At 56.0% G+C, this 27,486-nt stretch overlaps 10 protein-coding genes across 10 annotated transcripts; 5 read left to right on the top strand and 5 right to left on the bottom strand.

Annotated features, from left to right (window-relative positions):
* Window positions 1-370: 370 nt before the first annotated feature.
* On the bottom strand, window positions 371-1,817 carry OYE32_1 (NADH-dependent flavin oxidoreductase; the record flags this gene model as incomplete). Its single annotated transcript, XM_066774392.1, has 3 exons — window positions 371-1,150; window positions 1,223-1,657; window positions 1,746-1,817. 3 exons carry the CDS (start codon window positions 1,815-1,817, stop codon window positions 371-373), a joined length of 1,287 nt encoding a protein of 428 aa, XP_066634511.1.
* A 554-nt stretch (window positions 1,818-2,371) lies between these two features.
* On the bottom strand, window positions 2,372-4,046 carry SLS55_002911 (uncharacterized protein; the record flags this gene model as incomplete). The annotated part of the gene is made up of 2 exons (XM_066774391.1): window positions 2,372-3,793; window positions 3,999-4,046. The coding sequence occupies 2 exons, from the start codon at window positions 4,044-4,046 to the stop codon at window positions 2,372-2,374; spliced, it is 1,470 nt and encodes a 489-aa protein (XP_066634510.1).
* A 3,120-nt stretch (window positions 4,047-7,166) lies between these two features.
* SLS55_002910 (uncharacterized protein) lies at window positions 7,167-9,109 on the top strand (the record flags this gene model as incomplete). Its single annotated transcript, XM_066774390.1, has 2 exons — window positions 7,167-7,171; window positions 7,198-9,109. The coding sequence occupies 2 exons, from the start codon at window positions 7,167-7,169 to the stop codon at window positions 9,107-9,109; spliced, it is 1,917 nt and encodes a 638-aa protein (XP_066634509.1).
* A 5,044-nt stretch (window positions 9,110-14,153) lies between these two features.
* SLS55_002909 (uncharacterized protein) lies at window positions 14,154-15,957 on the top strand (the record flags this gene model as incomplete). Its single annotated transcript, XM_066774389.1, has 2 exons — window positions 14,154-14,159; window positions 14,353-15,957. The coding sequence occupies 2 exons, from the start codon at window positions 14,154-14,156 to the stop codon at window positions 15,955-15,957; spliced, it is 1,611 nt and encodes a 536-aa protein (XP_066634508.1).
* Window positions 15,958-15,971: 14 nt separating this feature from the next.
* SLS55_002908 (uncharacterized protein) lies at window positions 15,972-16,434 on the bottom strand (the record flags this gene model as incomplete). The annotated part of the gene is made up of 2 exons (XM_066774388.1): window positions 15,972-16,220; window positions 16,267-16,434. 2 exons carry the CDS (start codon window positions 16,432-16,434, stop codon window positions 15,972-15,974), a joined length of 417 nt encoding a protein of 138 aa, XP_066634507.1.
* A 1,741-nt stretch (window positions 16,435-18,175) lies between these two features.
* MSRB5 (Peptide methionine sulfoxide reductase B5) lies at window positions 18,176-18,865 on the top strand (the record flags this gene model as incomplete). Its single annotated transcript, XM_066774387.1, has 2 exons — window positions 18,176-18,410; window positions 18,498-18,865. 2 exons carry the CDS (start codon window positions 18,176-18,178, stop codon window positions 18,863-18,865), a joined length of 603 nt encoding a protein of 200 aa, XP_066634506.1.
* A 746-nt stretch (window positions 18,866-19,611) lies between these two features.
* On the top strand, window positions 19,612-21,593 carry SLS55_002906 (uncharacterized protein; the record flags this gene model as incomplete). Its single annotated transcript, XM_066774386.1, has 2 exons — window positions 19,612-19,620; window positions 19,830-21,593. 2 exons carry the CDS (start codon window positions 19,612-19,614, stop codon window positions 21,591-21,593), a joined length of 1,773 nt encoding a protein of 590 aa, XP_066634505.1.
* A 527-nt stretch (window positions 21,594-22,120) lies between these two features.
* On the bottom strand, window positions 22,121-22,933 carry SLS55_002905 (uncharacterized protein; the record flags this gene model as incomplete). Its single annotated transcript, XM_066774385.1, has 1 exon — window positions 22,121-22,933. The coding sequence occupies one exon, from the start codon at window positions 22,931-22,933 to the stop codon at window positions 22,121-22,123; it is 813 nt and encodes a 270-aa protein (XP_066634504.1).
* Window positions 22,934-23,994: 1,061 nt separating this feature from the next.
* SLS55_002904 (uncharacterized protein) lies at window positions 23,995-25,167 on the bottom strand (the record flags this gene model as incomplete). The annotated part of the gene is made up of 2 exons (XM_066774384.1): window positions 23,995-24,493; window positions 24,800-25,167. The coding sequence occupies 2 exons, from the start codon at window positions 25,165-25,167 to the stop codon at window positions 23,995-23,997; spliced, it is 867 nt and encodes a 288-aa protein (XP_066634503.1).
* A 474-nt stretch (window positions 25,168-25,641) lies between these two features.
* Window positions 25,642-27,463, top strand: SLS55_002903 (uncharacterized protein; the record flags this gene model as incomplete). Its single annotated transcript, XM_066774383.1, has 3 exons — window positions 25,642-25,683; window positions 25,772-26,664; window positions 26,725-27,463. The coding sequence occupies 3 exons, from the start codon at window positions 25,642-25,644 to the stop codon at window positions 27,461-27,463; spliced, it is 1,674 nt and encodes a 557-aa protein (XP_066634502.1).
* Between the last annotated feature and the right edge of the window lie 23 nt (window positions 27,464-27,486).

Here is a 27,486-nt window from a genome sequence, read left to right as displayed (position 1 = left end):
CTCCCTTATTTAACCGGTAATCAACGAATGTTCTAAACTGTAGTTGATCTGCGTGCAACTGATGTCAGCCCTATGGAGGTAAGCAGCCGCGCCAAGCAAGGAAGGTAATACCCGAGATCGAGATCTGATTGTATCATACGGGTGATGGTGCTCACTCTTTGCTTATCTGTTTCTTCCTTCCACGTTCGAGTAATCACTCATCACTGATGTAGTTATCTCATCCAAGGCATGTATGAAGCTAGTTGCTTGTTACTAACTTTGCTGCTTTAGTGCCATCAAGGCACGATGGTTATTTCCTGCCTCGACCTGCAGCAGATGACCAGTCCGCCTCGTCCATCTGAACTCTATTCCGTGATCTCCTTGGCAGTCACTACGCACCGCCCTCCTTCGGATGCCGCGTCGTACGCCGTCCTCTGCCGTGAAAGCCCCAACGAATTTGGTTCGGATTGTTGACCTCAACGCCCAATTCCTGCGCCCACGTCCAGACCAAGAAGGGGTCCTTCAGAAAGCCGCGTCCCACAATCGCCAGGTCAAGAGCACCTTCTTCGAGGAGGCTGTTGGCCGTCTGGGCATCAGGAATGGCGCCGACGGTGCCGATGAGCATCTTGTCACCGATTTTGGCCTTGATCTTCTTCGCAGCGGGGCTCTGGTACGCAGGGCCGCCAATGATCTTCTGCTTCGGATGAATACCGCCCGAGGAGACGTCCAGCAGGTCGACGCCACGGTCGGCAACAATCTCAGCCAGGCGGGCCGTGTCGTCGACGGTCCAGCTCTTCTCCGGGCCGAACTCGTCGACCTGTTCGAGCCAGTCGGTCGAGCTGACGCGCAGGAAGAGCGGCATCGTGTCCGGGATGTTGGCGCGGACCAGGTCGACGATCTCGAGCGTGAGTCTAATGCGATTCTCGAAGGAGCCGCCGTACTCGTCGGTGCGCTTGTTGCTAACAGGCGAGGCGAATGAGTGCAGCAGGTAGCCGTGCGCGCCGTGGATCTCAACGGCGTCGAAGCCGGCGGCGAGGCCGCGCTTGACGGCCGCGACGAAAGCGTCCTTCAGGTTCTGGATGTCGGTCTTCGTCATCTCCTTGGGCGAGGCGTGGCGGTCGTTGTAGGCGATGGCCGAGGGCGCAAATACGTTGTCGGGCCAGCCATGCACCTACAGTTTTCCTCCCAGTTAGTTCCAAAACGTATTTCCTGCGGTACACTCAAGAGCCAAGATCGAACGCACCTCCTCCGTCGCGATATCACCACTGCTCAACCACGGCGCCACCGTGCTCGCCTTCCTGCCCGCATGCCCCAGCTGCACGCCAATGTGCTGGCCCTGCGAGTGCACGAACTCGACGATGCGCCGCATCGGCTCGATCTGGCTGTCCTGCCACAGGCCGACGTCCTCGGGCGTGATGCGGCCCTCGGGCGTCACCGCCGTCGCCTCGCAGAAGGACAGGCCCGGCCCGCGCTTGACGATGCCGCCCAGGTGCGCAAAGTGCCAGTCCGTCATGTGCCCGTCCGGCGCGCTGTACTGGCACATGGGCGACAGCATGATGCGGTTCTGCAGCGTGAGGCCCCGGATCTGGAGCGGCTTGAAGAGCTTCGGGATGGGCTTGTCATCGTGGGCGAGTGCCGTGCCGGCGGGTGGGTGCTGCAGTGGCGTGTAGTAGGAGATCTGTGCACGGGAATGTGTGAGTTATTCTGCGGGCTTTTGGTGGTGGGATTTATGCGGGGAATGGGCGCGGGGTAGTTCATGCACGTACTCCCGGAGCTGCCTTGTTAAGAAGGCCATGGTAGCAGTAAATCGGCTCCGTAATTGCGTGGTGCGAAGACATGGTGGCGGCGTCGATCAGGCGGGCGGGAAGTAATTTTGGATGTGGAAGTCGGAATTGACTGCAATGGAAAGTGGCAGGCTTTATAAAGGTATTGTTCGGGGTAGTTACGTAGGTACCACAGGTTCAAGCTGCTGCATGTGGTGCTGATAAAGCGTTACTTCTCACTTTGCGTCAGGCGAGGAGGGGTACACCATTAGTCCTGCCGGGCGCGTCGCAACCCATAGGTACCGCTCGCACCAATCCGACAATCGTTCGGAATCTAGATATGCGGGGACTGAGTAACAGGGCGGAGAAAGTGGTGGGTTACGCTCCGTGACTGTAGAACCTCACTTATCGCGTCGTAGGTTCATTCAGGAAACTGTCGTGGGTAACATGGAATAATCTTGAGACATTTCTTCGTGGCACAGGTATCTGCGAGGTGCAAGTGTGTGAAGCTGGGATGATTTGCAGGTGACGCCATTCTTCTCAACCACGTACGCAAGAAACACCCGGCTGCCAAGAATTTGTGAGCATTGTAAGCTCTGACAAAGCAGCCCTTATGCATCGCTTTGCATCTACCATCCATCAACAATCGTGAGCTTCACGGGAAGCCCGCCCTTTGGCCTAGCAGTGATGCCACTCTGAATTTCCAGCTCCACATCAGGGTCTGGCAGCTCCATTTCAAACTTGCCTATCCATACTGCCACTAGGCATGCAAACTCAGCCTTTGCGAAAGCCTGGCCTATGCAGCTCCTCGGCCCATGCAGGAAAGTCAGGAAGCTGTAGTTGCTGTCTGCACCTCCTGTGTTGGCACGACCAGTTCCCATCCACCGGTCAGGGTTGAATTCAAGAGCATCGTCTCCCCACAGTTCTTTGCTCGTGTTGATTGCCCACGGCGCCAGCACGATGGTCGTGCCTTTGGGGATGAATTTGCCAAGGATAGTTGTGTCTCTATCCGCATTGCGGAGTGTCATTGGAACGGGGGCGTAGAAGCGAAGGATCTCGTTGCACACCGCGTTGAGATACGGCAGGCGATCGATGTCCGTGGCCGTGATCTGCGCGCCAGAGTCGGGAGACGGCAGGTTTGCGCGGATCTCCTCACGAAGGCGCCTCTGTGCATCCGGATGCTTTGCGAGGAGGTAGGCTGCCCAGGTCATCGACGTCGCCGTGGTTTCGTGGCCAGCAGCAAGGAAAGTCATCATCTGGTTGACGAGGTCCTCATCACTGAAACCACCGGACTCGAGAGCAACGGAGACAATGTCGACTTCCGTCCGCTCGTTCTTTTCCAAATACTGTCGCTTGCTTTGAATGATGTCCCGAGATATCCTCTTGATCGTCTGCGCCGCTTCATCAACCTCGAGATTTCTCTTGATGGGGAGCCTCCGAAGAACTGAGAACGGGATGATGAGACCGAGAAGTTGCAGGAAGCGCGCTACAGCATTGGGCGAGAAGATGCTCCTGTACGTAGCATTAAGCTCGCTGTTGGGATTCGCAACGGCCCCGAAGTCTTTGCCCATACCCGCAATGCCGATAATGTCCAGGGTTGCTCTTGAAGCCCAGTTGGCTATTTCTACCACAGAAGACGGCTTCTCTCCAGAGGGCGTAGGTTGCTGAACCTCAGCAGCCATTGCTTGAGCAGCTTCTTGAGCTTTGGCCCAGAAAACACGGTAGAGGTCCTTGACATGGCGGAAATGGAAGGCGGGCATAAGGAGCTTTCTCTGTCTCCTGTGCTCATCACCTTCTGCAAGAAGGATGCCAATGCCGAGGATTCTACCGATACCATCGCGGATGGTCGAAGGCTTGACGAATTCGTAGTTCTTGTGGACGAGAACCTCGGCAAGGCCCTTGGGCGATGTCACGAGCACTCGCTCGGAGTTGAAAGCGAAGCGATAGTAGATCAGTCCTTCATTAGGGACGGATTGCGACCACTCCCGGGCAGGTTGGCCGGTGTTCTCTTTCCGGATTTTGTTGAAATGTCCCATCAACCAGTGGCCGCCCTTGCGAGGATTTAGTACTAGCGGACACAGCAGTGCTCTGGTGATATACCTTCGGTTGAGGCAAATGCCTCAGAGGACTGAAGAAATGCGGATAGATGACGGCAGACCATGAATACCACAGCAGCAACTGTATCCAGAACAAGGCCAGGACTCTGAGAGAGGGGGAGGTCGTGATGCTGTAGGCTGGAGCGTAGCGGGCCAATACCACGCTCTCAGCGACAGAGGCCAGCGCCAGTGCCGATGTTGGCGCCATTTCAGGTGGTGGGGAGAAAGGGCAGCAGAAGAGTAGATAAGGGTGATTGTGGGCGGAGGCGAATGGACGGACTCGGAGTCGGAGTCCGTTGGCTAAGACGGGAACACAGGGCTATATACGCAGTTTCAGGAAGAAAGCGGGCGAATATGTGGCCGCTCCGTGTCGACGTAAGGCTGGAGCCTGGTGCAGCGTCACGGCGTCACAGGCGCCGTCTCGCAAAGCTTGCCGCAGAAGGCAGTGTGCACGGACGACGTAAGAGAGCTGTTTGGCTGGCGTTTGAACGGGAGGCGGTTTGGCGGCAGCGTCGCTCCCGAAGCGGCGTGGACAGTGCGAGAGGCGGCGAGAGTCGGCTGGTTCAATTGCGCCGCTTCCCGATGGACGAATCCTGCGAGGCCTGTCGCGCCACCTGTGCTTCTTACTCCTACTCGCCGTGCCGTGCGGTCCATGGTGACGACCTCCTGGGGCGCAGCATGCGAGGCTGTCATCAAGGCCAGATTCCGAAACGGCAACCAGCCCAAGGCCCAGCAGCGCGCCTCTCACAAGTCGACGAAAGCAGATGACTCAGCAACAACATCCACAAACGGCATGTAGTGCGAGAGGGGCCCTCCATCCTCGATAGGCATCGTTGCTGTTGTTGCATTCCGCGGCGCGACTACGGGGCATAGTATTCTCGTCCCCCACTCTGCAGTCCGGCATGTGTGCGACTGACGTTGGAACGAAACACACCGTGCGGGCTACGACGCTCATGGTCGGCAACGACTTTTGCCACGGCACCTTCCTTCCTGGCGTATCCCAACGTCACTACCTCCTCACCTAGGTTTCCTTCAATTCTTGCACCCTTTCAATTCAACGCGACCGCCTGGAAACAACATGAAGCTGCTTGCTCTGCTTGACACGATTCTTGCCCATTCTTACAGCACTTCTTCAGGCCTATGGGCAAACCACCAGCCTCACCCGTTGCGCATCAAAAACCTTGGACTTTCAGCACATCCCAACAAAAGTGGAAGAATTTCCACAACGAGCACATCTCGACGTCAAGATATACGGTCCTTTTTTTTCTCACCTATCGTGTTTCATTCTTCATATATTTCCTTTGGAAGGCCGAGAAACACCAAGTCAGGTTGCGAAATATGCCGTGCCACGCCATCGCACAAGCTACGAAGCATACCACAGGTGACATCTAGCGGTCGACGGCCTTATATTTTTCATCTCGTTCCTTTGCGCTGCGTCGCGAAGGATGTATTTCTTTCTCTCCCTCTCCCTCTGAGAAAGGCTCCATTGGAACACATGTCATGGTCCGACAGGCTGTGCTCGGTGCAGTGGGCACCTGACTGCAGTCAGCTCCGCCAGGAAGGCAAGTATTTCCTTTGAGCTCAAGTGACATACAAGTCTAAGCGGAGCAAAAGTCCGCGTGGATGGAAGGCTCCCGAATCGGGTATTGGAAGCTCTGACCTTCGCTCATCATCAGCAAGCGTGATTGCACTTGTCGGAAAGAGCTGGGATCCAGTTGGTCAAGAGGTGCCAGCGCTGGGTGCTGTGCGTCGAATGACCCTTTGTTCGCGGCGGTTGTCAAGTCATCCGGGGTGCGTCTGCTGTTGACCACCGAGAAGTGCCATTATATAATATCCGACTGCTCGCCGCGCCTCTTCTACTCTCCGTCTTCTTTCCACCGACGCATCCTCTGCACCGACTGATCTGAACGTCGTTCCACTCTCGGTATTCAAATCCCCACATTCCCTGTGTGTCTTTCCGCTTCTCCACCATGGACGCGTGCACCGGCCCGTTCGTACCGGTCCTTGTTCACACAGCCAAGTGCAGTGTATGCGACCAGCGTAACCGCACATCCCTCCAAAAGTGCCAGGAATGCGGCGAACAATTCTGCACTCGCTGCTATAGCGCGCTGGAATTGAATGGTGTTGAGGGTGTTCACGGTCGGCGGGACATGTTCGATGCCTTGGACAGAGAGAACCATGGCTCGCCTCCTACAGCGCCGGGAGTCAACAACACGGGACCCGTCATGTCGGCACCCGTACGTGCCTCGATGTTGACACGGCAGAACACGCCCACCCGCAACCCCATCGCGCCCATTCGTCATCGTGGCTCAGCTGCCCGCCGCGGCACCCCGACATTTCCCCCTCGTCCACCATCTTCGGCTACTACTCAGCGCCCCGGCGCACCACCCGTTCGAGGGACCGCCGCTTTGCCGATTGCACTCAACCATTCGCCTCCACGCGCCGCGCGCAACAGGTCCGCGGAGCGTGCAGCTGCATCCACCCCACGCACTCCTCCGTCGATTCCCCGGCGTAGCGTGAGAAATCGCGCGCCCGTCCCAAGTTACAACGAGCTAGACAGTCCTCGTAAGTTTTTTTGCCGTTTCCGTTATCTATGATGATGCTCAGGATACAACTGCTGACGGCGCCGCAGCAGAGTCTGCTTCTGAAACCGAAATCACTGCAAGCTCCCCGTTTCTGCTTGAAGAATCGTCCCCTCCCGGTGCGAATCGCGCTGTAGCCACGCCGTCCCCGAGACGCACGTCCAACCTGTTCGGTCTGCGTACCCCGCCAACAAATTTTGCTGCAAGCGCTGTCCTCATCCAAGGGCCCAAACGCCGCCTGACCGGGAGGGCTCCTGGACCCAAAGGCCTCACCGCAGCCGAGGCGGAGAGAGATCTCGCTGCTATGATGCCCCCGAGAGAGGTGATGAGGGAAATTGAAGCCGCGAGACTTGTCCAAGGGCCGACTACTGCACCTGCCCAGGCTCCGGTCGCCGCTTCTGCTCGTGCGCCAACCACTCAGCAGCCGTCTACTACTCCAGTCGTCTCCATCCACGATTCTGATGATTCTGAAGAAGAAGCTCGCCCCTCCAAATACCCAAGGCTTGTGGGACACCGTGCACCTCACGGCACTCCAGCAACAGATCCCGATGCAACGTCTGGCCCGCAGACAACGAAGATAACGCCTGCCCTTTCAGTCGCTTTGGAACGTCTTGTTGTACAATCTTCCTTGAATGATAACCGTTCGGATAGCATTACAAATGCGCGTCAGATCAAACAAGAGTCTTCGCCCGGGACTCGTCAGGTCATTTCAGAGGATTTCCAAAGAAGTCGCCCAGTAATCGGAGATGGGGTAGCCACCATCCCGGGAACGGACAGTGCGATGCCCACGAAGGTCGACACTGCTTCACGGGAAGGAGCCAACCCAGGTGCTTACTTGACCAATTCCGCGTTCGTTGGCCAACCCAGCGATGTCCACAACATGCCTAAAGAAGAAGATGAAGATTATCACGATGATTTTACTGAGAAGCCTGAAGTACCTCTTGATGAGGAGATGAGAGCTGCAATCGAAGCCGGTAAGGATCATGACATGGAGGCAGAGAACCCGGCGACTGACAGTTCCTTAGCTGACCGCAGCGATCGCATTAATCGGCTCAGGCCAAGGAGATCACTTCCTGCCCCCGTCTATGCCAAACAGTCTGATGCTCCCAAGAAACCGCGAAAGGAAAAGGACAAGGACGAATACAATGGCGTCGGCCAGCAGACGCGCGATTTCAACAAGTACTTGAGTTCTATCCCACTCCCGAAGCACTTCTACACCAGACAGAAGGAATATCCTAAACGAGTATTCAGCAGACTGGACCGTTCTCCGACCGAGGCAAGAAGCGATTCCAGCCCCGAGTCACAAAGTAACTTCCCGCATGAGCAGCGGTGGAAGGAGGACGATGAAGGTGAGATGTCCGACCGGGATGTGAGTGTGGAAGAGCTTGTGGACGAGGAAGCTGGGTTCAAAAGCGCTGCTCCTCCACGCGCTCCCACCAGTCCATACCCCGAAAGCCGTGCCACATACGAGTTTCATGGACTTCCGCCTCAAGCTACTCCCATGAGTCCAGCATTGCTTGCTCGCATGAAGAAAAAGACTGCACCAGGACGTTCGACTTACGTTGGTAGTCCGCTGGGTTCTGGGATGCAATCCGGTGTCCATGGCGGTGGCGACCGCACGCTACCTTTCACTTGCAATGATGGTTCTCAGGAAAAACGAGGCATTGCCCGTCTGTCTCAATATTTCGCCGAAAACTTCAACGAGTTGCCGGACAACAGCGAGCTCCCGGGCAACAACGATATTGAAATGGAAGATGCCGACATCCCAAAGGCAAAGAAACGCCGCCGTCGTGGTGCTAACACTACGGAGAGCTCTTTACCTCGACCGAAGCGCCGTCAGACTGCCGGACGGAGCGATGATCAGCATTGTCAGCAGAACGCATACAATGCTACCAACACGACATCTCAGCAGTCCCAAGTCAGCCGGGCCATGCCCGCCGCGACGACCTTCCCTTCCCTTCAAAGCTCCAACATCGAAGCAGTCGGCCCCTTCCCCTCTCCCCACCATCCCCTCAGGCCAGCCGGACATGGCCGCGGCATCGGAGGCACTACACCCCATCCATCCTCCTTCCACCGCCCGCCGGACGCACAGCTGCAGCGCAGTAGCATCGGAACCTCTCCCAACAACTTCAATTACCCTTCTTCGATGATAGCGACACGGGCTTACCAGGTCCCCTATAATCATCATGCCAATCAACCACAATACCTGCCGGCCCACCAATACCCCTATCGCCATCCCTACCAGCCGCCGCAAGATTATCCTTACCCGGAGCAGTCGCCTGTTGGTCGCCCCCGTGGTCGCGCTCTCGGTCGTGGTCGCGCGCAGTCTGCCGGCGCCCAGCTGCAGACGACGACGCCGACGATGACGACGGTGGATCATTGGAACAATGCCCATAATTTTTCTCGCCTGCTTGATATTTCGAATGGTGGACATGACCAGTATGGTGGCGGCGGCGGCAGAAGCGGTGGCGCTCAGCATGGTGCTGAACAGAGAGCTCATCTCGAGCTTGAGCAGGGCTTGATGGCACGGCATGAGAGATTGTATAACCACCACCATCACCACCATCACCACCACCGCCACCACAACCAGCAGCAGCAGCAGCCGTCGGGAGGACGTGGGATGCGGAAAGGCCTCATTGGGGATCTTGATGATGAAAGTGGAGGACGGAAAGGCCAGCACGAGGACTGAGAGGCGTGATGTGTTGGAAGTGATGGGGGCTCTGGGGCCTTGCGCGGTTGCAAGGTTGGGCTTTCTGAATTCTAGTTGGATTGAGATTGTGTATATGGTTGAAGGACGATGGGTTGGTCGGTGTGCTTATTCCTTTCATTCCTGTTGCGAATTTTTCTTCTCTATTTGCTGGTTGCCTCCACCTGGCGGAGGTGGTCGGGGTCTGTTGAAATTTGGACACGGAGGGAAGCTTACTCTTGCTTGCTTGTTAGTTGTTTGCATCAGCGGTGTCCTCGGGGCGAATGGTGGGATGATACCCCATTTTGGCTTTTTGGATCTGTCTGCGTGTTTTCACGGCGTGGATGGCCTACTGCCGATACCCCCGTTCGGAAGATTGCAATTGATTCAAATTAGGTACCAAGTTAGTATGCAATAACACAGGCACATTGTCGTTCCCACGTAAAGAAGTATAATCTCCCCATATCCCACTGCCTCTCTCGTACGCAGGTACTTGAATACCACATCGAATGTCCCTGTTCAAGTTCAAATGTTATCTGCCACCACAATCAGGAGCACAATTTTTGCTGAGTGACAATGCACCATAGATAGAGAATATTCACTTGTTCTTTCGCTATACCATAGTTTTGCTACTTCCGAAACAGAGTCAAATGAAATTACAAAGATGTGAAAATGACTGTAACTATATGACCACAATTCTCTCCATTTTCGCCGTTGACTTACGGACACGTGAACAAATTTCCCGATATACCAATAGCTTCCGTAGCTGGACAAGTAACTCGAGCGTTATGATACAAACCAATAAGCTGTCTCGGTTCCATTCCCATGAGCGGTCTTTGGATAGTTCTTGCTCTCTGATGGCGCAGCTGGCGTCGAATAACAATGTCATCTCATGCATGTCGTCCTCTGACTCTAATGGTCGCATTTTCCAGTGCAACGCTTCCATGATAGCTACACCTCCAGCCGAAGGCTGGCGCGCACTGTCATCTGTCCAGTTCGGGTCGAACATATCCTGGTGTAGATCCGAATATGCATCCGTGAAGGTCCCAACTTCCAACAGTGATGACTTCAGGTTTGCCACGTTCCGAGTCCAGACTCTAATCCAATTTTCGGGAGTTTCTGCATCATCTGCCCACAGCTGGGAAGCTACGAACACTGCCGAACTCAAAATGTTCGTTTCTGGGATCGAGAGATAAGGATCTGACCTTATAGGTGCGTGTCCGGCACGCCCGACGTGGAAGTGGCGGGGTTGCTTCCTCCTCTCGCCAAAATCTTCACGGCTGATGATTTGTTCCATCTTATCCCGTATTTTCTGTATCGACTTGAACTGAGCCTCGGTTATGTGGGAAGAGCCTGTCTTGTATCTTTCCTGCTTTGCTTCAACAGCTTCTTTCACGTATCGACGACCCCTCAGTCTTGTAAATCTTCCACCAGATCCCGAATGGTTTCCAAGAGCGGTATAACCTTCAATAGAAATCATGAGAAAATATCTCATGCCAAGCCATCGCTCGATGTAGTCATTTTCCTCAGAGAAGATTCTTCGCTTTATGGAGTCCCAGCTCTCTTTGGGAGTCTTGGACCATAAGATGGAGGAAATTGAAGAGGGCAAGCCCAGACGCATGGAAAAAGTTCCTCGCAGGGAATAGACGATGGTGTCATGCTTCTTCAACACGATGGCCCGTTTCCAAGCTGGCACCAGGAATATCAGAAGTTCATCTGCGTCAGTGAGCGAGAGAACGCTTCCTGAGGCCGTAAAATGCCCAAAGCCAGTGGGATTGGTAGTCGTAGTGGACCGAAGGATTCCCTGTGAGCACAAAAAGAGGGGGAATCCAAAAAGAACCAAGGTGCCGGTACGGGACAGTAACGATCGACCCGAAAAGGATATTTGCTCATCTTTTTCGGGAGAGGGTACCGAGAACGGATAGGAACACGGATCCCAGCTCCCATCGGAGTCCCTGCTGTGATCCAAGTACAAAAATGACATGAGCGGGAAGTGGCAAAGTGCTTTTATCGTCATTGTCGATGCCGAGACGTAGTCGACGTTAAGTGCTTGGCTGCTCCAGTCCGGTACCCATGAGGGTAAATAGGCAAGGCTCTTCTTTTGATTGCACGCGAGGCTGATGAAGCGGAAATCGGAGGTTTGTTGCATCCAGTATGCTGCTAAGCCAATGTAGAGTTGCTGGACTGATAGTAAGTAATCAGCAGGAAGCTTGTCTGCTTCAACGTCCTGGACCAAGCCGATGATTCCAAAAAATTTGTCGCGAGCGTCGGAACACAAAGAGGCTCTGGTAGCCCAAAGCAAGTCGAATAGCTTATGGGAACGAGGCTCGCCTTGTTGCAGAGATGAGAACAGAAGAGTCCAAGGGAGATCTATCCTGTATGACCGGAATGCAGAGCACATATCTGCCCAGTGGACTGTCGTCCCACCGCAGGTGACACTGGCTTTGGATGCTAGCGCAACCTCTTGAACGATCCATGTTCGCCTGAAGTATGGCCTGTTCGAAAGTACCAGTAGAGCTTCCCTCTCCCCATTGACTTCCTCTCGATTGGAGTTGATCAGAGCCATAGCTTTGTCTGAATTGTCACGGGCTTCTCCAAGATATATTAAAACCCTTGATGCTGTGGAATAGATCTTGCGCATTAATTCGACTTGAGACTGGCGTTCAATGGGATTGCTCTGATTGATGCAAATGGCATCGATCCAGAGAAGCCTTGCGCGCCGGCCCCGGAACTGTTGCAACGCTGACATGCAGTTCTTCGTTACCAAAAGTACATCAAAGTGGACGCCAATAAAGATCGGCTCGCAGCACTTGTTGTCCCCCTCAAAGTCTGACCAGGTATAGGACACTGCTTCGTAAAGCGCAAGCAAGGGATCATCCAGATGCTCGAGCTCGAACGAGCATTGGATTGGTTCATCCGTAGATTCGGCACCGTTTAAGCGGAGAAGACGAAAACCATCGGGCTTTGGAAGATCCGTGTACATTCCGGGTAAAGTAGAGGCTGTAAGGTCCTGATGGGAGACTTTGGAGAGATGCGCTGTTTGTAGTGGCTGTTGTGGAACCGCTTCCTTCGGCGTTATCGGTGCAGGGACCCCAGAAGGTCTGAGTGGAAGGTTGGGACCCGTATTGTTTCCGCTCGACAAGTTGATTGCCTTCGACGCCATGGCTGAAGAGGTGGAGGTGGCTTCATGGATGCTAGTGTCATTGGAGTTCCCTGTCCAGCGGTCGATGTTGTCATTTACGAAAGAAGTGACATCAAAGTCTTTCTCATCGGAGTACGGGGCATCATATGAAACACAGGGCGGCCAAGTGCACTTCAATTCGGACCGTCGTACAGCGAGCGGAGGGGCCGGAGGCGGGGGCGCTTCAGTCCCTTCGGACACGAAGTCCGACGCTGAAGATTTGCAACGAAGGCAACTCGGTATGCCTTTACTCCAGGTCAACTGAATCCCGTCGCAGGAACGATCGTGCCAGGACATGGTGCAGTCGCGGCTCCTGGTGATCTTCAAGCGGAGAAAAAAATGGAGGACCAGGCGCTGAGTTCCGCTCGACGACGGAAGGGTAGTTCTGACTGAAGTTGGCGCAGCAGGCAGCAACGTTGACGCGCGGGGAACCATCACTTCATTTGTCAGATTAAGCGTGTGTAACAATGGCCTGTCGGTTCCCCACTTCAACCCATCAATGAAGCTCGGTTATCGCTCGTATTGTAATATGTAATCGGCGGTGGCAGAACAGTCCTCTTGTCGAAACTGGCTCCATGAAGAGACACCTGAATTAGATCGCGGAATGATTGTTTACTTATCTTCCATCGTCTGACTTGTATGAAAGGTTCCAGTCTCAGCCGAACATCGATGGATCGCAGCAAAAAACGACCACGCCATTCTGCGTTTTCAAAACTCTCCGGCCTCAGCGTCCCCCTCACGACATCGAACCCCAGCCGCCACGGCACCTCCACCGCCCCCGTTCCACCCGGCGCACTCAACCGCGTCACCAACCTCCCACCCTCCCGATCCGCAAGCACCGGCCAGCGGTACGCAGCAGCACCGTCGTTGGACGACTCATCCATTGCTCCATTCGGATCCATCCACGTCACGAAATTCACCAGCGACGTCTGCAGCTCATCCACGACCGCACCTCCCGCGTTCAGCCACGGGTCGTGCACCGCACCCGGCAAGTCCGGGAAGTAGTATGCCAGATCAGAGCCATGCTGCACGCGGTACACCGGATCGATGTCTGGGCTGAGGACTGGAGCTTCGAAGAGGATGCTCCATGTGTTGTTGCTGTTGTTGTCGTTGGAGGAGGAGGAAGATGAGAAGAAAACTTCAAGGTACTCCGTCCACGCTTGCTGATCTCCGATCCAGAGCTGAAGGATGCTGAGATTGCCTAAAAGCGAATGGTGTTGTCGCTCCGCCGCAGCGCCACGCTCGGAACGCCGTTGCGCGCGCTTCCTACAAGAACGCGCAACGACCCAACCATGCCGCCAGAAATTGCACGCCTCCACGAAATGCCCGAGCAAGCATCCAAGAGAGCTAGGGGAAGCTATGCAAAGCTGATTTGCCTGCACTGCAGATCGAGGAAGATCAAGTGCAACCTTCCAGATGGAGCCACAATCCAGCCTTCCGGTGCGCCGCAGCCAGCCAACAAAAGGTGCGAGCGCTGCCGGCAAAGGGCACTTGAGTGTGTCGTGGACCATACCACTCTCGGGCGCCCAGCATATAAACGTGCTAGAGTAAACCTCGTCCCCACCGCCAATGAGTTCGACTCTCAGCAACAAGTTACAGGCGATGTGGAGGACTTTCTCCTGTCGACTCCGCCACATGGCCATGTTCCCGGCTGCCAAAGTCAGAAACCGAGCAATTCTGAGATGATGGATGCGTTATCGAATCAGTATCAACAACTTGCCTCCTTACTCTCGCGGGACAAGGTGTTTGCCACTACTCTACCCGGCTTTTCACCCGTGCCGACGCGAAAATCAATCGTGGAGCTGGTCAGTCCAAATCTTGCCAGTCTACTTGACCGACAGTGAGTTCACCCACTACCAATACTACATGAGCGTATGCTGACTACTCTAGTCTTGTCTGGCACAGGCTTTACTATCCTTACATCCCTGACATACCACTTCTTCGCAGCCAGTGTACGTCTGCAGACCATTATGACAACAAATCAAGCTTTCTCCTGTTTGCTGTCCTTTGTTCGGCAGCACTGCATGTTCCCACTCGACGTTTGGCATCGTACAGGCACCTGCAGCCTGCGTTGAAGAATGCCATCTTCCACTACGGTCAGGAAATCCTCTTTGAAGTCCCCAAGGATTCATATGCTCTTGTCGCTTTGGAACTCATTGCGGGATATCAGCCATTAGCATTGGTGTCTTCTCGGGATACCGCTGCACTTGCAATCAAGGGCAACCTGTACATCGCATTAGCCAAACGCATCGCCCTACAGCTGAACATGGACACCGCAGCCTCGTCTCTCAGAGAGCTCGTGGACACGCGGGACAACACCAACATCGATCAAATGCTAATGACCACGCTCCAATGGTGCAACATTGTAATTCTGGAGGCCAAGCAGGAAGCCTCCATCCGCTCCCCCCCGAATTCATACAAACCAAGCCCCTCGGTCGACTTCGCGCTGGAAACGCTCAAACTCGCCCTCGACCGCGGATACATGCCAGGCAGCGCCTACTTCCTCTACCACCGCCTCGCCTCCTCGATGCAACTGATGCAAGGCGTCGGCGCCTGCACCAAAAACTGGAAGCGCCTCGACAAACTCGCCGACATCATCCTCGACCACGAAGCCCGCTGCGTCCAAGAAAGAGAAGAAGTCGCCACGGCCCTCCAAACGCTCTTCCCCTCCTCTTCCACCTCGACAGACGCGGACGAGCGCGCCTTTGCCATCTCCCAGCTCTGCACCGCCGCCATCCACGCCCGCCACACCGACCTCGTCGGCATCTGCATGTTCTACGCCATCATGGCGGCCTCCACCCAGCAGCAGCAGGAACAGCAACAAAAACAAGAAGACGCCCACCACCAAAGCCTCGACCCCGCCGAAGCCATCCACATCGGCGAACACATCATAACTCGCCTCAAAGACCTCCGCCCGGCCGCCTCCCGATCCACCGACCACCACCACTACCACCACCAGCAGCCCCAGCAACCACCCCGACCAACCCCCATTGATATCCGCCTCTTCCTCACCCGCTTCGGCTCGCACCGCATGCACGACCTCGAGCGCACCCTCGCCGACTTCATCGCCATCGCCTCCACCGGTCCAGACACCAACGACGACGACGACGACAACGACAACGACATCATCGTTCCCTTCATCCCCCCGCTCCGCGCCGCCGCCGCCGAGGTGCTGCACCGCTGCAAAAACGTCGTCGAGAACAACGCAGTAAGGCTGAAGGCCGGGTGGGATGGCGGGCTGCACGAGCGGGTAGATACGCAGTTGGTGCTGTTGGAGGAGTGCGCGAGGAGGTTGGAGGGGATGGAGGTGGATGGGGAGGGGGATGCCCAGGGGGTCAGCGTGTGTAAGGCGAGTGCGAGGCTGGTGAGGAGTTTGGGGAGGATTGTTAGGGGGTGGAGGAGGGGGCTTGTTGTTGAGGGGCGGCGGAGGGGGAGGGGGAGGGAGGAGGGGGAGGCGACGGCGGCGGTTGAGGCGGTGGGGGAGGTAGGGGCTGGTGGGGAAGGTGGTGGTGATGGTGATGGTGCTGGGGATGGGATGGGGAAGGCGGGTGCGGAGCTGGACGGTTTGCTGGGAGGGGATTTGTTTGCTGATTGGAGTAATTGGCCGCAGATGGATGCGTTTGATTTCTCTACGTTGTTTGCGGACGACTCCAGTTGGGAGTTGGTGTGAGGCTGCCTCCCGAATCAAACAACTTTTCCATCCTCGACCCTCACTTCCTCCCAGCCAATGATGATCTCGGTCCTGGTCTTGTCCAAGAAGTTGGGCTCATCGGGGTGAATATTGGCGATGTAGTCTGGGTCTTTGGTGGCGCGGGTCAGGTCATCCAGACTGCGGACCCAAAGCTCGACGGAGCCATCATGTTCGTGGATCTTCCAGCCGGCTTGCTGTGCCATGGGAGCAAGCATGTCGCGGTATTCTTTTGGTGTGTGGTACTGAAGTTTGTGGGTTACGGCCAGAAGTGGATGGGGATACACTTACAATAGCATACTTCAGCACACCGTTTCTGGCGAGCCACGGCGCGGCCATTCTGGCATGGTGCTTGCTCCAATAGTCGTAGTATTCTTCTTCGCTCATGAGTGGGTTTCTGTAGTGGAGAATCTGCACCTTGAGGACCTTCTCCGTAGTTTGGATAGATTGCGACGCCATGATTGCCTTGTTGCCCAAGTCCAGATTTCGAGCTGGCGTAGAGGATATTTAAAAGAAGGCTTGCCACTTCTTTACGGATATTGGTGGTGTTAAGATGGCCTCGGAGTTAACGAGCGGAGTTGCGGGCTGATGTCAGATGCCGTATCGGGTAACGCGGTGCCTGCTACTGAGTAGCGCGGAATCACTATAGACAATGTTTCCTACGCACTAATCGTGAGTTGCGAACCTTTCGACCTTCTTCCTTTCCCTTGCAACACGTCCGCTCGACTTACTGCGATACTAACATCTCGACTCGAAATGGAATCAGGGTAGTTGAACCGGGATGATGATTGATTCTTGCGTAACGCGAGTCAGTGCCTGGATCAGCCGGGCAGCTGCAAGGCACCCGCCAACCCGTCAAGACCGGCGCAGCAAGTTATCGGGGGGATGCAGGCAGATCCCATCTCGCATCATACACAGCAAAGGCGACAAACCGGCTGGGGCGCAGGAACGGGGCGATTGACCAGTGAGGTGTTGCGGGCGCGAACTAGCGCAGCCGACCCGCCATCTCCCCAGCCACCCCGCGCTTCCAGCCTCGCGACATTGTGGAAAAGGACGTGGCAGACAGCAATTCTACAAAACGTCGGTTCCCGCTGCAAGTGGCCGGATTGTGCATTCCAGAACCTACTACTCCACTCGACCTCCATACTCGCACAAACGCAGCTTGCTTTGGTGGTGCAGCCAAGCAGATAGCCGCCCAGATCGACCCCGCGCGTTTGCTTCCCCAGTCGGCCTCCATACCACCGAGTCGAACAATCAGTGCAACTCGTGAGTTTTCTCCTTTCTTCATTCAGCCTGAGAGAAGATGAAATCTAATCTCTCAATATCCAGCCAACCACACTCTCGCTGATCGCCTGATCGCTTGATCGTTGCTGCCAACGCACTGCCAGCACACCCGGCGTCGCTCACTCCACTCCACCATTACTCCTTTCCACCACCACCGCACTCCGGATCTTCATTCCAAGGCCAATTCCTCGCCGCACCCGCAATCATGAAGCGCAACATCGTCATCTTCCTGATCATCCTGATCCTCTTCATCGTCATCGCCCTCGTCGCCTACCTCATCTACTTCCTACAAAATCGCATGGGTTTCGCACGCAACCCGCCGAGCGAAAGCGAAATGTCCGAGGGCGCGTGATTCATTCCATGCGGCACCACGGTTTCTTTTCTTCGACTTCAACACGGCGGCTTAGGATTTCACGATATTACGACTTTGCATAATACCTTTTCTTGTACTCCCGCCAGAAGACAGGCGACGGCGTTTGGGCTTGGGACATTTGGTTGCATTTGGCATCTCAGTGGGACATCGAGCGGATCCTATTGATACCCGGGATACGGACATATATGAGAGACACGAGCTTCGGAAACACCATAATTAACGGGCTGGGCACGCGAAAAAATTCATGTTCGAAACAACACCTTCAGACAGATGTGATGTGACAATTGCGCCAACCTCCACGACCACGCCCTCTCACGTGCAATGCCACCGCGGGGCAGGAGCTCGGGCCACATTGCTTATCGATTGCGCACGCGATGATGACATCTTTGACAAGCCGGGGCGCCGCCACTTTCTTACTGCGCCCCGAGAGCTTTCGTCGACCTCTCTCCATTCCAAATCACATTCCAAATCGCTCACGGCTCTCTCAGCAATATAATCTGACCTCATCCACCTCGCATCTCCGCCGCTCGACTTCCCTAGCTCATGCGTTTCCCATCCTTCCCCACCGTCGTCCGCGCCTTTTACACCCTCAGCAACACCACAGCGCGCCGCTTCCCGTCCGTCCACGGTCTCGCCAACACCCCGCGCATCCCATACTCGATCAAGTCGATGCCCACGATCCCATTCTTGGGAAGCCTATTCTCGACGAGCTCCAGGAACAACATGAGCTACCCCCTGCAGAAGAGCGACGAGGAATGGCGGGCGGTGCTCTCGCCTGGTACGTCGACCATCTCATCCTCCTCTCCCCCTCTCTCCTCCGCAACGAAGGAGAGGAAAACCCCCTGCTAACACGCCTTTCCCCCAGAACAATTCCGCGTCCTCCGCACCCAAGGCACCGAAGCGCCCTACAGCGGCGAGTACGACAAGCACCTGCCGTCGACCGGCACCTACAACTGCGCCGGCTGCGACGCGCCGCTGTACACGGCCCAGCAGAAGTTCAAGTCGGGCTGCGGCTGGCCCGCGTTCTTCGACACCGTCCCCGGCGCCGTCGTGCGCCACACGGACAAGACGTTCGGCATGGAGCGCACCGAGATTGTGTGCGCCAACTGCGGAGGCCATCTGGGACATGTGTTCAAGGGGGAGGGGTACCCGACCCCGACGGATGAGAGGCATTGTGTCAATAGTGTGAGTTTGAAGTTCAAGAACGAGGGGGAGAAGGAGAGTAAGGCGTGAGGTGGGGGAGATGTTGTGGAAGATAATTGATGTGAGCAAGGTGTTTGAGGGAGTTGATACGAGTGGTGAAATCTGGAGGGGAGAATATTCAAGAGTGACTGAATAACTCAGTGTTTTCGAGAGCAACGGAAGGGCGTGAGAAACGCCGGCAAATGGTGGTGATTTCTTCACGTACCCAGTTCGTCCGCTCTCGTTCAATGTCTTTTCACGATGATGGAAGAGTAGCAAGACCTTTTCACTTACTTTGACATGATCGGTGTAACGGAAAAGACAGGCGAAGGAGTCAGCTGCATTCCTGCGTTGTTGGTTGTTTTTTAGGGTCTCAATCTTGCTAACGTGAGGAGGAAGCTGCGTTTTTCGACGCGGAAGGAGGCGGCACCCACACCAATGACACGCTCGGACTTAGCAACCATCACCTCGGAGTTGGCTGGGGTTCCGGTGAAGAGTGGGATGAGTAACAGACCGAGTGGGAGCGGGCCGCCACCAACGGGCACGGCTCGACTTTTATTCCCGCACCCGCCGCAGCCAACCACAACCCGCGAATTCCAACAACCGCCGACACTCCCGCTGCACTTGCAGCCACTACGGGAAAATCGGCCGTTTATAGCACTAGTCATCATGGACTGGCAGCTGTCTTATCCGCTTCTGTTCCGCTTCCCGGCCTTCTTCTCTTTCACTCCCTCAACCTCATTACGACCCAGGACGCGTCTGTTATCTATCCTTTATCTTATAGATGCCATCCAGCAATGAATCACGTGCCTCGACGCCGCTCTCTGGGGGCACAGATGTGACCATCGATAACCTTCTTCCCGCGTTCAAGAGCACGCGTAAAGACCAAATCCATGCTCCAGACCAGATTTCTTCTCCACAAGACAGCCTCGATGGCCAAGCTTTCGAGACCGCATCAGCTTCAGGAAGTCCCACGCAAAGCTCACGTCCGCTCCCACCTAGGATCATCACACAGCCTGGCGTGTCCCAGCTGCCTCTCATCGACGAGGACGAGCAGGCAGAAAGAACGAAGGATCAGCCCGTGACATGGAGCTCGCTCCCCCGGAAAGACCAGCTCGTCATCCTGACTTTGGCGAGGTTATCGGAGCCTCTGACACAGACCTCGCTCCAGGCCTACATGTTCTACCAACTAAAGTCGTTCGACCCCTCGCTGCCCGATTCAACCATTGCTTCTCAAGCCGGCATCCTACAAGGCGCTTTCACCGCCACCCAGTTTGTGACTGCAGTCCTCTGGGGCCGGATTGCTGATGCCGAGTGGGCTGGTCGAAAGAAGGTCATCCTCATAGGCCTCTTGGGCACCACCATCTCGGCTCTCGGCTTTGGGTTTTCGAAAAGCTTCGTCACGGCCGTCGTCTTCAGGTGCCTTGGAGGAGTGCTTAACGGGAACATTGGAGTGATGCGGACAATGATTGCCGAGATCATCAAGGAGAAAAGATACCAATCGCGCGCCTTTCTCCTCCTGCCCATGACATTCAACATTGGCGTCATCATTGGCCCGATTCTCGGCGGCCTCCTCGCCGACCCAGTAGGTAACTATCCGTACCTATTCGGCCCCGGCTCGCTCGTCGGCGGCAAAAACGGCGTGGGCTGGATGACAAAATGGCCATACGCGCTGCCCAACCTCGTCAGCGCCGTCTTCCTCTTCTGCTCGTCCATGGCCATCCTGTTCGGGCTCGAAGAGACGCACGAAGCCCTCCAAGACAAGCCGGATTTCGGCATCCGCCTGCGGCGCTGGCTTTCACACAACGTGCTGCATCGCCACCGCCGTCCGCGGGGCGACTACCTACCCGTACCCACAGACGACCGCCCACGCACCCCGGACCAGCAGCCCACGGACATCGAGATGGCCACCACGCCCCTCACCCCGAGCACGCCGCCCGCCAGCAGCAGCAGCACCATCAAGGCCAAGCCCGCGCCCGCGCCCCCTCGCAAACGCAAGCTCCCCTTCCGCCGCATCTGGACCCGCAACGTCGTCCTCACCTTCCTCGCCCACGGCATCCTCGCCCTGCACGTCGGGACCCTCAACAGCCTCTGGTTCACCTTCCTCTCGACCCCGCGTTCTTCTTCTTCCCCCTCCCATTCCTCCTCCCACCACCCCCTCCACTTCACCGGCGGCCTCGGCCTGCCCCCCTCCCGCATCGGCGCCGCCCTCGCCATCCTCGGCTCCATCGGCATCACCCTCCAACTCCTCGCGTACCCGCGCATCAGCGGGCGCCTCGGCACCGCCCGCTCCTTCCGCCTCTCCCTCCTCCTCTTCCCCATCGCGTACGCCGCCATCCCCTTCCTCGCCCTCATCCCGCCATCCACGCCGTCCCTCTTGTGGCCCGCCATCGCCGCCGCCCTGCTGCTCGTCGTCGCTGGCCGCACGTTTGCTCTCCCTGCCGCGGCGATCCTGGTGAATAATTCGTGTCCCCATCCGAGTGTGCTGGGGACCGTGCATGGCGTCGCGCAGAGTGTTAGTAGTGGGGCGCGGACGGTGGGGCCGGTGGTGGGCGGGTGGGTGTTTGGGTGGGGGTTGAGGGTGGGGGTCGTCGGGTTGGCGTGGTGGGGGTTGGCGGGGGTTGCGGTGGGGGGGGCTGTGGTTGGGGCGTTTGTGAGGGAGGGTGCTGGGGTGGGGGGTGTGGTGGTGGGGGAGGGGGAGGAGGGGGAGGAGAAGGAGGAGGAGGAGGAGGGAGAGGAAGGGGTGAGGGAGGTGGTGGGGAGGAGGGGGAGAGAGTGATGGTGGTGATGGGCTTGTGTGTGTTTGTATTGGGGAAGGAGGGTGTTGGAAGCTTGGGAGGTCGTGTTGGATACGTACTGTAGACATGGTCATCACAAAGGAGTGGCATCACCATCACGAGAGTCAGTGGCAGCATCAACCATCATCACCGTTCAATCAATGTCAGGAAGTTGTGTGAGCCAAACGCAATGGGGTATCATTTGGTAATCTCAAGTCAAAGGGTCCATATACCCTCTTCCCTCCGCTCGATCTGGAAAATCGGTACACACACACAAAAGTACAAAATCCAAAACTCCCAGTGGGCCCCACCCACGATCCCCCGGCCTCGCTAAAACCCGATAAAAACCCAAGTGGGTGTGATGATGTTCGAAAAACGGGGGAAAGAGCACCGGATGCACCTGGCCTTGATGTTGAATGCCTTCATGAGGGTTGACCATTCATCCTTAACCGCGGAACGAATCACTGGCCGGTTTGCACCTGTCCGGTTGTTGGAGGAAGAAGTGGAAGAGGAGGAAAGACTCGACTCTTCAGTTGGCGCGGCGGCGCCTGTTGCCCGAGGTCCTGGTGGTTCGTCGCGCGTTGTTGGTGGACTCGTGGGTCGCGCGGTACTCGGCGCGTGTTTGGGCGCCTTGGATTTCGTAGCTGGCATCTGACCAGCGGGAGGAGAGCATGCTGGCTGGCGCATGCTTGGTGGTGGTGGTGGTGGTGGTGTTGTTGTTGTTGTTGTTGTTGTTGTTGTTGTTGTTGGTGGTGGTGGCAGTGGCGGCAGTGGTGGCGACAGTGGTGATGGTCTGCTCGTCGGACTCCAGTTGAGGAGGAGTGTTCTCCTTGCTGTCCTTTGGCTTGGTGATGGTCGCCTCAATGGTGGTGGCCGGTTGTGGAGCGAAGTTCTCCTTGTTGAGCTCGGCCAGGTCGAAACTGACGTCGTTGTCGTCCTCGTCGACGAGGTCTGCCCAGCTCTTCTTCTGGTAGGGCTGAGGAGTGGTGGCGGGCAGCAGTTCGAGCAGAGGCTCGCGAGCATCTTCCAGCTCCGCGGCTGGCTCTTCAATCTGCTCCGGCTTGGCTGATTCCGGACCGGTTGGTGAGGTGGGTTGAGAGGCTTCCAGCTCCGCGGCTGGCTCTTCAATCTGCTCCGGCTTGGCTGGTTCCGGACCGGTTGGTGAGGTGGGCTGAGAGGCTGTGGTCGGCTCGGGTGACCATCTGGACTTGTGCAGCCCAGTGTTGGAAGGGACCTTGGGAGCAGCAGTGCTCTTGCGGGCATCGCTTTCAGAAGGCTTGGTAGCCCACTTGGAGGCGAGAAGGCCGGCGAAGGCAGGCTTGGTGGAAGTGGTGGTCGACATGTTGTTTGTTGGTGGAAGTTGGATTGAGGTGGAGGTTGAATTGAGGTGGAAGATATGTGTGGTTGAAGCCGAGAGTAGAGTTGATGTTGGTGGAGGCAGAAAGTCTTGTGTTTGTGGGTGGTGGACTTGATGCTGGTGGAGGCAGAAAGTCGATGTGAAGACGGTTCGTTGGTGAAGGGCCGAGGGGCGGGGGAGGTAGGCTTTTGTAGGTGGGCGGCGCGAAGACGGAAAAAAAACTCTGCTGCTCCAGTACCACGGACTGTGTTAGCAGGCAGCGGCGGTGGAAAGTTGGAGAAGTGTGAGGTCTGGAGATGGAGTTGTCGTCCCACGGTCTCGCTCGGCCTTTCCCCCGGTACTAGATCATGCGGCGGACGTCACCGGATCCACTTGGACGATTCAGCCCCCGGATCTCAAACACGCTTCAGAAGCCACCCGTGTCCATGCGCCATATGACGCGCTTCGTCCCGAGAACCCCAGGAAAATCCTCCCCAGACTTGTCGATCAAGACTGCACCCCTACATCCGCCAGCCAGCTCTCGCGATATTCCTAATCGGGACAGCACTTTTCCTTCCACTCGACGCCGCTATCGCACCTCGACTGCTGGCATGGAATTAACTCGGCCCCGAAGTGTGAACGGTGCCCAAGCCCCGCTGACCGGTACTCCCGACCCCTGAAAGACCAGCGCGCAGATTCTGCTCCAATCGCCAGGCGGAGAAATCGTTCGAAGTTTATCCGAGTGCATCATTTTTGGTAGCATGATACGTGCTCAGCATCTGCCATGGTTCAACCTTTGACTCACCGGCTATCACGTCCGATTGGCCACCAGCATTCACTGACCTTCTCCGCCGGACGGCATTGTAAAAACTCTTACACTTACCAGGCTCCAGTGAGTCAGCGTTAGGCATCAGCAATATCAACGGCTTCGCTGTCCGGCTGGCAGAGCACACCATTTCTTCAAGACATCACAGCACATTGTCACTTGCTTCAGTGTCTTGCATTCATTGGGAATAGGCTGATTCATGACCCATTTCCATAACCATCTACGCCTCCTCTGGGTGTGGTTACCTGTGACCACTGTAATCCTCTTCCAGCTTCTTCAGTGGAAGAAGCTTGTTGTCATCTCTGGTCCACGGATCGTTCAGCATGATTGGATGGGCAGAATCGTACTCCCTAGCAGCCAACAGTCCGAGCCTGTACGCAACTGTCTCCTCCCACTCAACGACATACAGATGCCACGGGCGGCTTGGGATTCTATTCACGTCTGATAGCTCCGCCAACAGGATGCTCTCCGCCCGGGTATCCATACTGCCGAGGATGCGCACAACCATGTGCAGGCCGTAGCGCCGGATCAGGTCCTCAAACACCAGAGCGTGCTGTCGGACTCGCACTTCCATCGGCGTTATTCCCAAGAGCCGGTATGGGCCGTACAACGTGAATACGTACAGGGCAAGGACCACCAAGGCAAGGATTGCCTCAGCCATCTTCCAGAGATCGATGGAGCAAGCCACACAGAAGTACAAGATAGTGGCAGCAACGATGAAGGTACGTGTTTTGTTTATCCTGGGGTTGAGAAAGAAAAACAGTTCCATTGTACATGTTAGAACTTGTCGAGTGGACCGCAGTATCCAGAGACAGAACCGCAGTATCGTATGGTCTGTTATGGAATAGGAGGATTCAGAGACGAATTCAGCTGCGTACCGGCGAAATATGTCGGAAACGGGCGAATTCCAGAGCCAGACGGAAAGGTTTTGAAGCCACGACCAAGCTCCCCGCGTGAATGCTCTTATTGTTCCTGGTTCGACTTCGATATGGCGTCTCCAACTTCGAGTACCCTCCGCAATCCGATGGATTCGCCTTTGAAGGCACTTGACCACTACCAGCTTGCTAAACCCTTCCCAAGTAACCAAAGCGGCCAGCAGCGCAAAGTATACGGAGAGGAAGACGAAGTACATGTTGCTGAAGATCCAAATCAGGGTCTGCTTCTTAGGGTCCAGCTCTTCAATCATGTCAACGTGGAGGTAGTAGATCCTATCGAGCAGGTTGTAATTGATTTTCCTGGGGAGAAGGTAGAGTATTTCTGATCGTGTTTTGTTGTACAGTGAGGCAACGTGGCTCTTGACAGGGCCTGAGGATGAGCCTGGAGGCATGTAGGTTTCAGCCGCGTGGATACTTATGGGCTTGTGGAGTAGGAAGAGCAATGTCGTGATGACGATGGGAAACAGGAAGGACTTCATGGTTGCAGAATGTCAAGCAGAAAAGTGGCGGTAGAATTGGCCAAGGAGTGTAGCAGAAGAAGAAGTCGGGCTTGAACTGGAGAAAAGGTGGGCAGATCGGGCGGGAAAAGAGACTTTCGCAGAACAAAGGCGGCGAAGTCGAGGCAACGTGTTCTTAGAGTTTGGGCCAGGCACGACGCCACAGAAATGGACTTCTCTCTCACGTCTTTGACGGCGACGCGGCCCAGTTCGGGGCAGCTGTGTGCCTGCCACGTCGGGTTGTTGAGTTGCGCCTTCCCAAGCTGGACCGCCGATGCTCCCAGGGCAACCACCGGTTCGCCACACTCGCTTGCGACGACGTGCCCCGTCACCTTTACTTTGCCGTCACCGGAGAACAATGCTGCCTTGACTTGGCGCAGGCCCTGCCGTCAGACGCCTTTGACCCTGACGTTTCTTTGTTCGCCTGGCTCCAACCTCCGCGCTCACTTCCTCGCCATGGAGGGTATTGCCAGCTCAGTCACGCCTTTTGTGACAGCGGTAAGCTCGAGGACCATGGCCCTTTTTCCTCCTGCACCTGGCCGGGCGCACTGCGCATTCATGCCCCGCTGCTAACCACCCGTGATAGGCTGGCGACACTCTGAAGCACTACGTCACCCTCGTCACTCTCGCGCTAAGCTTGGCCTTTTACAATCTCCGAACAACTCTGGTCTCCTGGTGCGACCACGCCCAAGACTGGTATGCTGCACAACAGTACCTGGCTGTCACAACCTACAGCCGTGTGGCCACATCATCGGCACAAGGCCTTGCGCGCCATTACCGAGCTTTGGGCGCTACATCGAAGCTCTTTTTGGACGATTGCTCGGCCAAGGCTACGGTCGTGTTGGCGCAACTCTCCGTCGCAGCTTTGGCTCTTGCACGCCAGATGACGACAGCCTTGGTAGACAACGTGACATGGGCTACCAACAAGCTTTGGTGCCTCTGGCTTTCTCTGCGTACACTCTTGTACTACAGCCAGACGCAACTCATTGGAACATTCTACCATCTTGAACGGCTGGCGGTAGTGTCTACGAAAGCAGCCAAAGTACTGGCCATCAAAGCCTGGACCGCCCAACGCTTCGTCGGAAACAATGCAGGCGCTTGGCTGGTTGCTAGTCTTGGACGGCTTCGAAACACCATCGTGTTTCTGGACAGCCGGCTCTTTAACTATAGCGAAGCTCTTTTGCACCATTGGAGGGCTTTCGGCCATCGCTACCTGTACTGTCTACCGTTGATCTACATCGTCGTCCACCTCATCCACGCCCGACAGCGCATTCGCGAGCCACTCCACTTTCCTCGGATGCTCTTTACCTTGATTGTTCTAGTCTATCACGATTTCACTGCTCCAATGAGCCAACTTGAACACATGCACTTGGAGGTGGTCCTTCGTAATACTTTACCTGGCAGCTACGTCTACGACTTCGCCAAGTTCAAACAGTGGCCCCGGATTCACAACTTCAGCAGCACACTACAAATGCACAGGTATGCTACCCATACAGTCCCACCTACCAAACCACTCTCGCAACTGACAGTCTTTCTTAGACCCCGCAAGCCACTCAACTTCTTCAGCCTCCCTCCAGGCGTTCGCGCCCACATCTTCCACCTCGCTCTCACGTCCACAACGCAGTTTTCCTGGATGCCGCTCCGCCGTGTTCTCCGCCTCGAAACCCCGAACATTGACTTCCACCGCATCTGGTCTGTCGCACGCTCTCTTGGCTACTACTTACCAGCAAATACCATCAACATCGACGCCTGTGCTGCGCCGCCCCCTCCGTCGCTTCCACGTCCCGCCACTTGCTTCGTGCCCCCAAAAGCCTGTGGCCGCCATCAGCTGATGGAAATGCTGTCACAGCTCTCGCGCCCGGCTATCGAGAGCAAGTTGTGGATGGAGAGCGTGGCTGCAAGCATGCGCGCCGGCATGCCGTGGGACATTGTCGTGAAGGAGTCGTGGCATCGTGTGTGGAGCTACGATATTGGCCTGATTGTCACCGCAATATGCTCGGATTACTGTGAAGAGCTCTTCGGGAACGTCATGGTGGAGTATCGAATCGTGGTGGGCGATGATGAGAAGATGGATGTGGAGAAGAAGGAGAACAAGATGCTGGACTTGGTCAGGCAGTTGCGGGAATCAGTGCAGCTGGGATATAGAGATGAGTACGTGAAGGTCACTGTGGAGGGGTTGGAGGCTTGGGATGGATTGATGGGTACGCATGAGTTGGAGGGCAGGCTTGTGGTGGAGGCAGTCAGGGAAGTGGTCGCCGAGATGAACAGCAGGAGATGAGAGACCATTCAAATTTGGTGTAC

This window comes from Diplodia seriata, assembly GCF_021436955.1.
Source record: "Diplodia seriata strain FDS-637 chromosome Unknown scaffold_3, whole genome shotgun sequence".
Classification (NCBI taxonomy): Eukaryota; Fungi; Ascomycota; class Dothideomycetes; order Botryosphaeriales; family Botryosphaeriaceae; genus Diplodia; species Diplodia seriata.
This window is presented reverse-complemented; position numbering and strand designations above follow the sequence as displayed.